Below are 15680 nucleotides of genomic sequence, written 5' to 3' on the forward strand. Positions count from 1 at the left end.
CACAGGAATCAATTACATCATTCAAATAGAAAACAGTTATTTATTTTCACAATATTACTAGTTTTACTGTATTTTTGATCAATTAAATTATTTCAAAAGCATAAAAATCTTACTGACCTAAATTTATAATTATATGTAAATAATAATAATTACAATTATTTCTGTGTATATATATCTGTAACCCTGTTCTTGTCTGTGTCTACAGGACTCTGAACCCACTCTGATCACAGCACTGGAGAACTGTGTGTATAACTTTGTGTGGTTCACGGCTGCAGCCTGTCCTCTCAACAGCACTGAGCATGGAGACTGTAAAGTCACGAATCCAGCTACAGGCGAGTCAGTCACACAGAATACACAATTACTCACATGAACACTCAGAAGCAGAACAACTGAATCATCTTATCTAGACACTTCCTGTCTGCTCATAACACTGGCTTCTAGGTGCATGTGTCTGTTGCATGCAAATAGCCTAAATACAGAACATGTTTTTCTTTTCACACAAGCTCTTGCATACTGCGTTTATTTTTGTCCCCTGAATCAATCTAAGATGCATATGTATTTACGGTGTATGTGTTTGGTCTCCTCAGGTCATCTTTTTGACCTTAACGGCCTCAGTCGAACCGGTGGCTATACGGTCTACGATCCCTTGGCCCATAGGAAGATGTTCAGACTGAACGTGTGTGGAGAAGTAGCCAACGCTGGCTGTGCACCTGGAACAGGTATGTTTCTATAGGGATGTCCCGATACCACTATTTCACTACCGATGCCGCAGCTTTGGCTATTTACGATACCGATATTAATCCGATGTTTTTATTTTATTCTTGAACTAATACTAGGCCTAATAAAATATATGGAAGCACTTTGCTAAATTAGCTACCTAAAAACATCTCACTCAAATGGAGAACAAATACTTCTCCGGTATATTGTCCACATTATGAAAATATTATATATGAATTATATTATATTATGAAAGACTGCCACCCTTTATTCAAACACTACAAAAAATACAGGCAGGCAGGCTACTTCAGTATGCTAACTTACTTAAAGCTACCAACAGGTTTAAAGTTAATCATTAACAAGCTTTAAAATTATCCATTGATCCGTGTACTTTTGCGGCCATTCGTTTTTCCTTTTTAACCCGTAAAACGAAAAATTAACGGTTGTTGTATTTTTAAAACGCAAGGTGAACACCAACATTTTAATTTGAACTGTATGCACACCAAAAGCTGCGCAAAAAAATTAATATTGATGTAAGTTATATATAAATAAGTTATTTTCTGTATGACCAGAAATGATATTGTTTCCACTGTTCAAAGGAAAACCGGAAGTGTTCGTGCCGTGCAGTGCGCGCTCCACACTCTGCACACACCCTTGCTTGGATATGCGTCAAAATCATGTGTAGCCTAACGTTTACAGCCTACGGTTTATAAACGGAGGAGACGGATTGCAAAACAGTGTTTAGAGTACACCGAAGGTAGAGGGACGGAGTGTCTGTTGTGAGTTTAGGGGGCACATCAGCCAGAGATGTGTGTGTGTGTGTGTGTGTGTGTGAGAGTGAGTGTGTGAGACATACTACTTCCTGCTGAACAGAGGGTCGCCGAAAGAAGGATCTGACGTGCCGGTGTTTCGGCTACAAAAACCCGCCGAACTGATCCGAAACAACCCAATTTTTATCCACCCGCCCAAACCCACTTTTTTGCCTGCAAAATAGATTGCAAAACCGCCCAATATGCGCCGCTTAACTGGATGTCGCAGCAATGGAAATGCTATTCAAGCATTGTTGGAATGTAGCGTTCTGGGCCAGTATCGGTACGATACCGACGCTGTGGAACGGATCGGGACATCGCTTCATTCAGTGAAAAACTGTGAAAAAATATCTCTTGTTTATTTTTAAGTAGAACTTTGGAGTCTATTGGGGCTTTTGCACCAGGTAGTTATTGCAACTAGTCACCAGCGCGGTCCCCCGAGAACTTAATTTTCCCCTAGGGCCATTTTTCCTGGTTGCATTCGCATCGGGAAGTGATGTAAGCCGACCAACAGCGATGTCATTTAAAAGGATAGTTCACCCAAAAATGTAAACTCTGTCAGTAATTACTCTCCCTCATGTTGTTCAATCCCGTAAGACCTTCGTTCATCTTCAGGACACGAATTAAGATATTTTTGATTAAATCTGAGATAGGGCTGCACGATATTGGGAAAAAATTACATTGCGATATTTTATTTTTCTGCGATATATATCGCGATATGAAAACAATTTCACCAGATGACATTGGAAAGAATGAATCATCTGAATGACTGGGGTGATTTTGTAATGGAGTGAATCTGCATAGAAACTATTATAGTTAACTAATGTAGTTAACTAGAGTTTAATAAATGGAACCTTATTGTAAAGTGTTACCGATTTGTTATGTCTCATGAGTTCAGTGTTGGACAGATCAGTTGTTTTAACCAATCGCTGGTTGCTGTTTGTCCCTGAATCATAGATGGATGGATAGACTCCATCCCGTTTTGATTATTCTTTGTTTTGCTCAGCATTTCTGTTTCATTGAGAATAATTGTTTTAATACATTTAGGCCTAAACAAAGACTTCACATGATAATGTTAAGATGTTTTTTTCTGCAGGTGTGTGCATCAAGGACAATTCGATGGCCATAAATGCCGGAAACGCCACAAGGAAGCTGGTCTATAAGAATCAGGTGGTGGAGCTCACCTATGAGGACGGAGACGCGTGCGCCGCTGACCCTTCCTTCAGACACAAGAGCGTCTTCAGCTTCGTCTGCAGGTCTGAGGGAGCAGGCGCGGAGCAGCCCGTGCTGGTGTACTCGGATGACACCACTTGCAGTCACTTCTTCTTCTGGCACACCTCTCTGGTCTGCGAACAACAGGTAATGGAAAGTCTTTTAAAAGTTTCAATCCTCTGAACTAGGGGTCGACCGATATGTGATTTTCTGGGCCGATGCCGATATCGATTATTACAGATCAAGTAGACCGATAACCGATATTTTGAACCGATATATAGCATATGTCTGGTGTAAAAATGTAAGTCAATGTCAAAATTAAGAATAACAAAGGGATTTGACAAATACTTTCTTTAAATGATTTTAAACATATCTTTAAACCTGAGACCTGATAATAATAACATTATTATTGTTAGTAATAATAATATTAATAACTTAAAAAGTGCAGGAGCACCCAGCAGCATTCTGTAAACATTTTGTAAAACTTAAAGACTTAAATTTTAGTAATCAAAAAGCATTTCTAATTGATTGAAGTCATCAAACTTATTCAATTTATTTACAGTTTAACAAAAATGAATGTGAATGAATTTTTAGGGCCCTATAAAAAACGGACTTTTATTTTGACGGGTTGCCGTGGAGATCTTTGAGTGTGTTTATGCTATGACGATAACTTTTCTCAGTTGAAGCATTAAAAAGCTCATGAAGTGACTAATCGTCTCTGGAGATGATGTTTGTGCAATCATGTCCTCATATAATGATGCGGCTGAAAACAGTGCAAGCGTCACGTGTGTGTGTGTGTGTGTGTGTGTGTGTGTGTGTGTGTGTGTGTGTGTGTGTGTGTGTGTGTGTGTGTGGTAAATGAAATCACGCGTCTGCGCCATTCATTTAGAGACACGCAGGATTTATATTTATTTTGTCTTTTTGCGGTTTGAAATTCAATTTGATTTGTACTGACCTGCTTTTTATTAATTCTACAAAAAGTTGATAAATTCCATGACATTTCGCTTTATACAGTAAATTCCATTTTTATGTCTGGATTCCATCCGTGTTTTCTGCATCATGGAGATCACAGGGCCTCTATTATATTGAGGTGTTTAGCAACTTCAGTGTAGTGATTTATCGGCAAATCGGTTTTGAAAATGACCGATAACCATAAAAATGCTTAATATCGGCGCCGATAATCGGTCGACCCCTACTCTGATCCTCGCTTCATTTGAACCTGCAACATATTTAGTGCATGTTTTCTGCAGGTGAAGTGCTCCGTTTGGAATGGAACCAGCCAGATTGACCTGAGTCCTCTGATCCATCACACTGGTTACTACACCGCTATCAATGAAGATGTAGACAGGGAGAAGTCTCCTGACTACTACATCAACATCTGCCAGCCCCTCAATCCCATCCCAGGGGTCAACTGTCCTCCAGGGGCCGCGGTGTGCATGGACCCCGTTAATGGAGAACCAATTGTGAGTAAACACACGAGCAGTGATTTCCACTGTTCTTAATTTTTTAGATGGTGAATGTAGGGAAGCACAATACCACCTTTTCTTCAATAATTCCAATATGATACTTTAATTTTTGTTATTCGCCAATACGAGTACCGTTACCTTTATTTTCAGTGCAATTTTTTATATAATTTAAATATAATAATTTAAGTAAATAATAATTTAAATATATAAAAATATTGGGTGAAGAAATAATATGAATCATATTAGTTGGTTTGATTCGTTTAGCAAATAATATTTGAAGATAAAATCAAATTAAATAACTATATTGTGATATAAAATGACATAAAATTTAATTACTCATATCACGAAATAAGATTTTGGTCATATCATCCACCCCTATTCCAACCTGTTCAGAATTGTGTAATTTTAGCGAATGTGATTGATAATATAAATAATACTGTGGGGTTTTTTTTATTGTTAATTTATAAAACAATTAATTTTAAGTTGTCATTTTATTCAATTAGTTTTACTGTTATTTTAGTTTTTGCGCTGGTATCGATTCAGTATTGCTATTGGGATATTTTAGTCGGGTGTCATATCAAAGTCATAATTCTTGTTTTGCTTATCAGCTTGCATACACCAGCTTTAAAGTCATAAATATTGAATTTATGCTTAATATTCTATTAATTAGACACAATTACATCATAGACATAAAAATATAATATTGTTAGCTTAATTAATAACCAATATGCTACAGAAGCCGTCTCGCATGCATAACTTCAAATGTCACAATTTAGATGAAGAAAGTTTATATTATCAGTCAAATGAATAGGAATAATTTCATTAAAAGTATTTTTCGTTACTGAAACAGAGGCACCAGGGGTTGCTATTGAATCAACCCTAATCTATAGTGACATGTTTGAATCAGATTTTAAATTCAGTGTGGGCTTTTCCTTTCTGTGCAGGACATCGGACGAATCACCTCCCCTCCTCTTTATAACACCAACACCAACGAGGTGGTGATCAGCTTCACCAGCACGACCGTCTGCCCGTCGAACCGGAGCTCCAACTACTCCTCCAAGATCGTGTTCACCTGCCAGAAAGGGGCAGAGCTGGTAAAAGATCAACCCAAAACCCAAAAACGATTGAACCAACAACAACTCTGTTGAAGTCGACGATTTTGATATTCATTTCTGTTATACATGAGTGTAAGTGTGTGTTTTCCACGAGCAGGGTTCTCCCCAGATGATCCGGGCTCAGGACTGCATGTATGTGTTCGAGTGGGCCACTCCGGTGGTTTGCCCGGAGACCGTCACGGCGCAGGGCTGCAGTCTGACCGTCTCACAACTGCGTTACACCTTTGACCTCTCAGCGCTGTCAGGGCCCGTTCAGGTAATGACAAGAGAACAGAAAACAAAAACTGAACATTTCAAATTAGTATCCTTATAAGTCTTACCAAACAGACACCAATTTGAATAGGAATGTTTATTAAAGAAGGCACTTTTGCTCACTAAGGCTGCACGTATGTGATCACAGTTTTAACAGTTTTCTATTTGAATTGTGAAATGTAATTATTCCTGTGATGTCAAAGCTGAATATCTCCACATGATTCTTCAGAAATCATTCTGATATGCTGATTTGGTGCTCAGGAAACATTTATCATTAATATCAATGTTGAAAACGTTTGTCCTGCTTAATAGTTTTGTGGAAATTGTGATACTTTTTTTCAGAATGCTTTAATGAATAAAGAGTTCAAAAGAACAGTATTTTTTTTTTTTCAAATAGAAATATTTTGTAACATTTATAAATGTCTTTACTGTCGGTCATCAATTTAATGCATCCTTTCTGAATGAAAGTGTTAATTCCTTGATCTCAAAAAATGATCTTACTGGCCCCCCAACTTTTGAATGGTAGTGTGTGCGTGTGTGTATATATATTAAAAAATCTCAATTTGTCAGCTTATAGGAACATAGTAGCAGAAGAACGATTCTGGATCTCTGTTTATTGTGTCTTTTAGGTTCCTGGAAGCTCTGGCTCCTTTACAATCAATGTGTGTGGGACTGTGGCAGACACAAAATGTAAAGACAGCGCAGTGTGTCTGATCTCCACTGGCTCAGCGGCTTCATATGGGAACAGCAAAGTCATGAGCCTAGACTACAAGAGGGAAGAGCAGGATGTGATCATGCAGTATAGTGGAGGAGACGCCTGTCCTCAAGGTAAGACGGACACTGAATCGCTCTAAAAACCTAGTAAACTAGTGTAAAAAACAATGAGAAGAACAACATCCAACCTTCGTTAGAGTGCTTGAGTGATCTCAAAATTTGGTTAGATCAGAATTTTCTATGTCTTAATGAAAAAAAGACAGAGATTGTTGTGTTTGGTCGTGCGGGAGATTTAAGTGAATGTGCAGATGCTCTTGGTACTCTATGTTCACATATTCTACCTTTTACCAGGAATCTGGGTGTAATTTTTGACAGTGCTTTTAAATTTGAAAAACAAATTAGTTCAGTTGTTAAAACTAGCTTCTTCCATTTGAGACTTCTGGCGAAGGTCAAGCCATACATGCTACGTAAAGACTTTGAAAGAGTCATACATGCTTTTATTACGTCGCGATTAGACTACTGTAACTCTTTGTATGCCGGATTGGAGCAATCATCACTTCGACGGCTACAGTTAGTGCAGAACGCAGCAGCTCGACTTTTAACCGGGACCAAAAAACGTGAACATATTACACCCGTATTGGCCTCATTACATTGGCTTCCTGTTTGTTTTAGAATTAAATTTAAAATTGCATTAATTGTTTTTAAAAATCTAAGTGGGTTGTCGCCTTCATATTTAATGGAGCTATTACATGTCCACACACCTGTCAAAGTACTGAGATCTTCCGACCAGATGCTTGACAGGTGACAGAGCGTTCGCAGTGGCTGCTCCTAATATTTGGAATAGTCTGCCAATTTATGTAAGAAAAGCGCAGACTATTGAAATATTCAAGTCCTTGCTTAAGACGCATTATTATACTTTTGCTTTCAATTCTAGCTGAGCTCTGATATCTTGACCTGTGGGTTATTTCTGTTTGTACTTTGTGTGATATTGTTTGTTTAATAATTTATTTTTGTTTCTTTGTTGGATCTTGTGAAGCACTTTGGTTAATTACGATGGTTTTTAAATGTGCTATATAAATCAAATTGAACTGAACTGAACTAAACCACATTTTAAGGCATAATGGGCAGACTTTTGGCAAAAGGTAATCATTGTGTTGCTTTGTAACGTGCAAAGTAAATGTTTCATAGTAAAGGCAATCCCAGAAAGCATTGCAATCAAACAAGCTCAAAATCTAAGTTGGAAGAATCCAGTTACACTTTTTCTCTAAATCATTAACAATTGTGTTAATTGTCTTTCAGTTACAGATAAAGATGAAGTGTGCAGTTTCCCCTTTAATTTCCTGGGCAAGTCTTATACTGACTGCACAACTGAAGGCAGGACTGACGGAAGGAAGTGGTGTGCAACTACAAGCAACTATGATAAAGATCAGAAATGGGGCTTCTGCTCTGATGGTACGAATCCCTGCTAGCCTAAAATCTCACGAAATACATGTACTTATGTGGGGGATAAAACTACTGGACAAGCTTTATTGTTGTTAAAAAAATAAATTTTTGGATTCAGTCCCTTGTTAAGGAAGAAAAATAAAGTAAATATTTTTTACATAAATAATTGAAGTAAAAAATTTAAATAATTGTGTTTACAAAATGCATTTTTTTAAATGTAAACAATTTTGTAATTACATTAGGTTTCCTTTAAACAAGTAATATTTAGTTGAATAGAATAGATTAGTTGAGTAGACTAGTTGAGTAAACTAGTTGAGTAGACTAGTTGAGCAGACTAGCTGAGTAGATTAGTTGAGTAGACTAGTTGAGTAGACTAGCTGAGTAGACTAGCTGAGTGGACTAGTTGAGTGGAATAGTTGAGTGGACTAGCTGAGTAGACTCGCTGAGTAGACTCACTGAGTAGACTAGTTGAGTGGACTAGCTGAGTAGACTCACTGAGTAGACTCGCTGAGTAGACTAGTTGAGTGGACTAGTTGAGTGGACTAGTTGAGTAGACTAGCTGAGTAGACTAGCTGAGTAGACTAGTTGAGTAGACTAGTTGAGTAGACTAGTTGAGTGGACTAGTTGAGTGGACTAGTTGAGTGGACTAGCTAAGTAGACTAGTTGAGTGGAATAGTTGAGTGGACTAGCTGAGTAGACTCGCTGAGTAGACTCACTGAGTAGACTAGTTGAGTGGACTCGCTGAGTAGACTCACTGAGTAGACTCGCTGAGTAGACTAGTTGAGTGGACTAGTTGAGTGGACTAGTTGAGTAGACTAGCTGAGTAGACTAGCTGAGTAGACTAGTTGAGTAGACTAGTTGAGTGGACTAGTTGAGTGGACTAGTTGAGTAGACTAGTTGAGTGGACTAGCTAAGTAGACTAGTTGAGTGGACTAGTTGAGTGGACTAGTTGAGCAGACTAGTTGAGCAGACTAGTTGAGTAGACTAGTTGAGTAGACTAGCTGACATTATGGCAATTTATCTGTTAAATAAAATAACAGTCAACTCTGTTAGAGAGATACATAAAGCATTATCTATTGTGAAGGCTCATATTCATCCACACTATCACACAGAGCCGAAGCAAAACAAAAACAATGTTCTTTAGCAAAATGCATGTTTTTTTTTTAACTGCCTGAGGGACAAAAGTTACATTGTATAGGCCGTATGTAGCCCCGCCCCTTTTCAGCGCTGCGCTCGTTGTCTTTTGTCTTCCGGTCTGTATTTTCACAGCGATCTTGTGTATTTATAAATGAACGGCTCATTTTTAAAATCTTCCCGGCCTACTGACATTTGTCAAGACATCTGCTTTAAACATTACAATGCTCATGATAACTTTTGTCTACTTTACATCAAGTAAATCCACTTCACCAGCTAATTACTCCTAGACAGCAATGCCATAGAAATATACAGAGCGACCGCAAAAACGGAAGTTCAAAGACAATATTCTAAAGATGCTGCGCCCTTGTTTCTTTGGCGCATAAGGTCTATACATTTTAAATTGTATGTGTTTTATAAGTTTTGAATTGGAAATGTGTTTCTGTCGGCACTTGAATTAAGGGCTATTTTAAGGTCTTTTTATTTTTGTGCCTGTGTTTCACAGCACTAAGAGGGAAGCATCAATCGTCCATTTTATTCTCGTGTGACCCGGCGGCGGGCCGTGGCAGACCCCAGCTGATGAGCGAGACCCAAGGGTGTTCTGCCACCTTCCAGTGGCGTACGAATGTGGTGTGCCCACCCAAAAAGATGGAGTGCAAGCTGGCAGGACAACACCAGACCTACGACCTGCGCACCCTCTCTTCTCTTACAGAACCGTGGAAATTCAGCCACAAGGAAGATTCGTGAGTCTCGCACCTGTTGCATGATGTCAATGTGCAATATATCATTGAGAATATCCAATATTAGCAACAACAAAAACGTTATAAGTTACATTGATTGATAATGCAAAATTTTTAAAAAACATAATAACATGGCTCCCCCGTTTTAAAATTCTTGTTTGTGTCTGATTTTGCATGAAGTAATCAATGATTTCTGTTAGTTTTTAACATCTAAAAAAATATTTTCCCGAAGCATTAACAAAAAGTGATTATGGTATAGTATCTAGAGAGTGGCTGAAAGTATATCCAGAATAAAAATATTATAATGATTGTACTATATTATTATAACTAATTTACAAGTTAGATGGACAAAAATGCTGAATATACATAAAAAATATTTGCACAATTGTTTGTTTTTTTCTCAAAATGATATTAACCTATACTTTTTGAAGCCATACCAGGTAAAAAAGCTATTGGTATCAGCCAAAATTGCTATATCTGTGCATGTATTTTCTTTTTGTCCGCGAACATGCATTTCTGGAGTATTCAAGTTTTTGTGGGACGCTTTCAAATCAGTAGACGCAACTTGGACACAACTTATTTAATCAGTAATGGAACAATTGTGTAATATTGCACCTGCATCTGGTCAGTATGTATGAAATTCACAATTGTACTATGTTCCCACAGTTACTACTTCAATCTGTGCCAGGCCGTCCATGGAGGCCCGTCAGGTTGTGCAGCGGATGCCGCCGTGTGTCGCAGACGTGCCGACGGGAAGACGGAGACTCTGGGCCGTGTGCACACGCAGACCATGGAGTTAATCGGTAAGTGTTTTTAAACCTTCTCTGACATAATCATAGCTTTGTTGGTTTCTCATCAGCATGTGTTTCCTCCAGATGGAAAGATCCTGGTCAATTATTCCATGGGTGGCGAGGTGTGTGGAAACAAAATACCAGCCAGAACAATCATACAGCTGAAGTGTGGCAGCACAATGGGTCATCCAAAATTACTATTTAAGTAAGTAATGAGAAACTTGGCGTGAATGGATTCTTAACTTGTGGTGTTGGTGTTTAAAATCTGTTAAAGTTGGCATGAATTGGACGTTGAGATAGTAATTTCTTACCCATGATGACGTGTATCCGAGTTAATCAGCTTCTCGGTCAAGAAAATTGTAGGACCGGATGTGATTTTGGTAATCGAGAATTTATTGGATGGTTGTTTGCTATTGGTCGATCTCATGTGAGTGACAGGTTGTCCCGCCCTCGTGCCCTAAACACGTCATCAGAAAAGAGAAGAGATGTCGCTGCAAGAGGGAAGGAGAGTTATTTTGATTAAAGATTACGAGGGCACGTGAATAAAAAAAAAAGTTTTCCACGAATAAATCATTTGTAATAAATGCTGCAATATTCCATAAACTACATGAATTGGCCATTTTAATTCCATGCTGACTTTAACGACATCAACTTCACCTAACCATATGAAGAAAAAAACATATATACATATTTATAAAGTTTCCATTGGGAAGCTGGGCTGTAGTTTTAATGTACTTTTGCAGGGCTTTACCACTGTACTTCTCAGGTAAATAAGCCTTTGTGTGTTTTAGGGAGGATAAAACTGCATGTGAGTTCTGGCTGGAGTGGGAGACTCGATCTGCATGCGCTGTAAAGCAGGAGGAAGTCGAGATGCTCAATGGAACCATCAAAATCCCAGAGACAGGAGCCATGTTCAGCCTGGGAGCGCTTTATTACCGGTGCGTATCTCTCGCTCTCTCGGTTCTCCTGCTTTAATACAGAGTCTACAACTACACCACACTACATCTGGTTATGTGCATGAGATTAACAGTGTTTTATCTGTCCCCAGTTTCCACAATGCCACAGGAGACATCCGTTCTAACGGAGATCGCTATATCTACCACATCCAGCTCTCAGGCATCACCGACAGCTCCATTTCCAATTGCCTGGGGGCCAATATCTGTCAGGTCAAGATTGAAAGCAGTTACCGCCGGAAAATTGGCTCTTCCAGCAAAGCCAAGTATTATATCAAAGGTAAGAGGAATTCTGTGAGCAGTGCTCAAATGTTAAATGGCAAAAAAAAAAAATTGGATGATTTTTCTTTACTTTTTCAATATTTGGTCTTTTTTTGTAGTATTAGTATTTGGCTACAATTAGCAAATTGATCTGAAGTCCACTTTCATCACTTAGGGGGAATTTTTAAATGATATATTTTTCGTAATATATTTTAGGTTGATGTTACTTATTTTTCTGTAAACAGTGTAGTTTGGGGGAAAACAAATATTTCTGTAATATTGTAACAGTTGGCGTGTTGTATGTTGTCAGGTGGAAACCTTGACGTCTCGGTACAGTCTGACTCCGTATGTGGGCGAGACAAAACCAAAACCGTGTCCTCGACCATCCTGTTCCACTGCAGCCCTACAGCAGGAGAGGGTATCCCAGAATTCTTGCTGGAAACGGATGGCTGCCAGTATCTGTTTGTTTGGCACACCTCCACCGTTTGTACATTTTTGTGAGTATCTCAGAGCCTAAACATGTTTCCAGGCACTTCTGACACAGAGATATGTCAGCAGAGGAAGTTTAAGTAAAGTGTTGGTTCTCCTATTGTTCATCAGCTCCCTGGACCCACACAGCACTGACGGAGGGGAGGAGCATGCTGGACTGTCTGGGCGGAGTCAGGCTTTAGGGGCGGTGCTTAGCCTGCTGTTGATTGTCCTCACAATCTGTTTGCTTGTTCTCTTGCTGCACAAACGAGAAAGGAGGTAAATGCAACTTAAATTTTATGTGTGCTTTTTTTTTTAAAGAATTTAATACTTTTATTCAGCAGGGACAGTAAAGACATTTATAATGTTATATTTATATTTTAAATAAATTCTGTTCTTTTGAACTTTTTATTCATCGAAGAATCCGGAAAAACAAGTATCAGGATTTTCCACAAAAATATTAAGCAACACAACTGTTTTTAACATTGATGATAATAGAAATTGTTTCATGAGCAGCAATATATATATATATAGGAATTGTACTTGAGCTGCTTAAAATATGTTTATATATTTTTAGGCAACTTGTAATGCAGAAAGTGTCCAGCTGCTTCAAGAAAGGAAATCCAGTGTCTTACAAATACTCCAGGGTAACGGTTTATCTTTTTTTATTTCCTTTATCATTTTAAAATGAGTCCAAGTTGAACAGAACGAGTCTGTGCGTAACTCTCCTCGTCTGTGTTGTTCTCTCTCTGTAGGTGAACACAGATGAGGATGGATGTGAGGATGAGATGGAGTGGCTGATGGAGGAGACCGGGACGCCCACACGGGAGCCTCAAGAGAACGGTCACATCACCACCAAACCCGTCAGCGCAGACGCCCTGCGCTCCTTCTCCCTGGACGAGCAGGACAGCGAGGACGAGGTGCTCACGGTCCCAGGGGTCCGAATGGCCCCGTCGTCGTCCTCTTCCTCACGGCTGCGGTCGGCTTTGCTGAAAGCGGAGAGCGATGAGGATCTGGTGGGGCTCCTGGTGGACACGCGGACCAGATACAGCGATAGAAACCCGAGGAAACCCCAGCCTGACCCCGATGACAGCGACGAGGACCTTCTTAAAGTCTGAGCGCATCAGCCAGCCGAACTGAACTTCTGAATGTCTCTGCCACCACGCTTTAAACGTTCAGTTGCTCCAGTTTTTGGTTTTCTAAAGGGAAATCTTTGCGAGACCGCTTTCAGGAGCAAGTTAGTCGTTTCGTCCACTAAATTGACTTGATGCCTTCCTGACAAAAATTGTTTTTGTCATTTGATCATTTGTTTGTTTGTTCGTTTCCCATTGATTAAGATGAGTTGTGTACAGCATCGTATGTGAATTCGGTCTCCCACGAACTTACAGAAATGGACTATATCGATTTTTTTTTATTGTTATTTAAAGATTTTTGGGTACTGTTTTTTTGTTAACACACCAGCTCACTGGAAAAATACACTGTTTTCTGAAATGATTTTGATTGATTGTGGCAGATACAGTCGAAGACCTTTTCTAAACTACAATCTGAAGCAGTATTTCACATATCTTGAGCCATGTAGCACCGAAAGGAGATTGATTCGCTTTGCCAAGTTTAGATTTCAATCACAAAGCTTGGAATATCACGCTTCAGCATTAACGATAACATCCATTCGTCGTTGAGTGTTTTGTGCGATGCTTTTGCCCGCTTGTTCTGCCAAAAAAGCATGTTCTACTTCTCCTACTGGAACACAGAGCGCATACAGAGGTTTAGTGCCATGAAGGAATGACAGTGCATGTAAGACTTGCAAAAGTGTAATTTCTCATCGCAATCAGAAGTGCTTCAGTGTGCTGTTTATTTGTGTTATTGTTGAATTTATGTAATTATTATATTTGCGTAACACTTTACAATGAGGTTGAATTCATTAACATTATTAAATGTATTAGATATCATGATCTTACAGAGCCTCTAAAGTGAAAAGGTGATAGAAAAAAAAATGAAATGGGAGTGGGAGGAAAAATGATATTCAATGCTTTTGCGTTCTCTCACCAAACTTTTGCATTCATCAGAGAAAGTTTGTGTTCACTTCCAAAACTTGTGATGAAAATAATGAGGTGGCGGAAAAGCCTATATTTCTGTGCTTCTGCAAGCAAGTGCAAAGTTTCTCAGGGGAATGCAATATTTTTGTAAGCGATTTTTGTAAGTTTCTCGGGGAAAAGCAGTTCTTTTGCGAGAGAATGCAAAGCATTGAAATATAATTTTTATAATCACCATTTCACCTTGGCTTCGTATGAACTACTAACAGTGAACAACGTTTTTTTGTTCATTCATGAAACTTAACCAACGTTAATTTATACAACTTAGTGTATTACAAATGTATTCATATATGTAGAAATGAACATTTACCTATATTAATAATTCTGTAAAAGTCTTGTTCATTGTTATTTTGTGATATCTAATGCACTAATGTTAACAAATTGAACTTTATTGTAAAAGTTATTGTTTTTCCTCGTTCTTTTAAATTTACGCTTTGCGCAGAAGAAAAGCAAGCAGCAGAAAGCCTTCTACAAAGCACTTTTCCCGTTAGCATGAACAGTTTTGTTGTTAGTCACATTAATCACCTGCGAATGTATGCGTTTTATTTGCTGAATGTGTTGTTTATCAGTTTCAGCTCACCTTTAATGTCCTGCTGACTGCTGTCCGGAAATGATTTACCAAAACCTTCTTCTCACATGGCAATAAAACAGGACATTGGTCTTGTTCGACAGCATGTGTTACAGTGTTTTTCCCTCTGGCTCTAATAGTTTCTCATAGGCTTGTATTACCCATCCGTCAGTGTATTCCTCACATATTATATGGTTGCCAAATAAAGCCACAGCAGTTCTGTATGTCTTTCATAACTCACAGTTCCTGAGACGGTACTGTACATCAAACTGAGGTATCTCTTTAAGTACTTTGCACTTTGGTGGACATGTTTCTCTGTCCTTTAGGGCAGGTGACGGTACGCTCGATAGCTATTGGTCGTCACGGGTTCCCCCTCTCCCTTCTGAAGAGTTGTCTGTGACTGCTGTGTGGGAGATTGTATGTTTAATTCTCTGAAAAACTTCAACTGTCCTGAGATCATCTTTTTTTCTGTTGGAAGCTTTAGCTCTTCTCAGACTGTATTTGTCATGTTATACAGCATCTTGTTTTTTGATTTAAATAGTTTATGCTGAGATAAAATGGCATTATTTCAATAAAAATATCAGCTGCTCTGCATGCATTCTTACTAGGAGTTCTTGTGGTTCATCTTGCTAACTAGTCTGAGGCCAGAAACTACTGTAACTAGTCTGAGGCCAGCAGAAACTACTGTAACTAGTCTGAGGCCAGAAACTACTGTAACTAGTCTGAGGCCAGCAGAAACTACTGTAACTAGTCTGAGGCCAGCAGAAACTACTGTAACTAGTCTGAGGCCAGCAGAAACTACTGTAACTAGTCTGAGGCCAGCTGAAACTACTATAACTAGTCTGAGGCCAGAAACTACTGTAACTAGTCTGAGGCCAGCGGAAACTACTATAACTAGTCTGAGGCCAGAAACTACTGTAACTAGTCTGAGGCCAGCAGAAAAT

General features: G+C 38.9%; 1 protein-coding gene across 1 annotated transcript in view; it reads left to right on the forward strand.

Moving 5' to 3' along the window:
• The window catches only part of LOC143746155 (cation-independent mannose-6-phosphate receptor-like), a 45118-nt gene extending 29778 nt beyond the window's left edge, over positions 1-15340 (forward strand). Inside the window, exons 31-47 of the mRNA XM_077237917.1 lie at positions 206-332; positions 588-719; positions 2623-2885; positions 3989-4201; positions 5149-5298; positions 5417-5575; positions 6201-6399; positions 7585-7737; positions 9368-9605; positions 10269-10405; positions 10478-10598; positions 11185-11331; positions 11442-11626; positions 11918-12104; positions 12208-12354; positions 12653-12722; positions 12831-15340. Coding sequence (XP_077094032.1) covers positions 206-332; positions 588-719; positions 2623-2885; positions 3989-4201; positions 5149-5298; positions 5417-5575; positions 6201-6399; positions 7585-7737; positions 9368-9605; positions 10269-10405; positions 10478-10598; positions 11185-11331; positions 11442-11626; positions 11918-12104; positions 12208-12354; positions 12653-12722; positions 12831-13193 — 2991 coding nt within the window. The 3' untranslated portion in view covers positions 13194-15340. The remainder of the gene's footprint in view (positions 1-205; positions 333-587; positions 720-2622; positions 2886-3988; positions 4202-5148; positions 5299-5416; positions 5576-6200; positions 6400-7584; positions 7738-9367; positions 9606-10268; positions 10406-10477; positions 10599-11184; positions 11332-11441; positions 11627-11917; positions 12105-12207; positions 12355-12652; positions 12723-12830) is intronic.
• Positions 15341-15680: the final 340 nt, after the last annotated feature.

The sequence above is a fragment of the Siphateles boraxobius genome, unplaced genomic scaffold (genome assembly GCF_051911475.1).
Source record: "Siphateles boraxobius isolate OS27281-9 unplaced genomic scaffold, OSU_SipBor_1 211, whole genome shotgun sequence".
In the NCBI taxonomy this organism is placed as follows: Eukaryota; Metazoa; Chordata; class Actinopteri; order Cypriniformes; family Leuciscidae; genus Siphateles; species Siphateles boraxobius.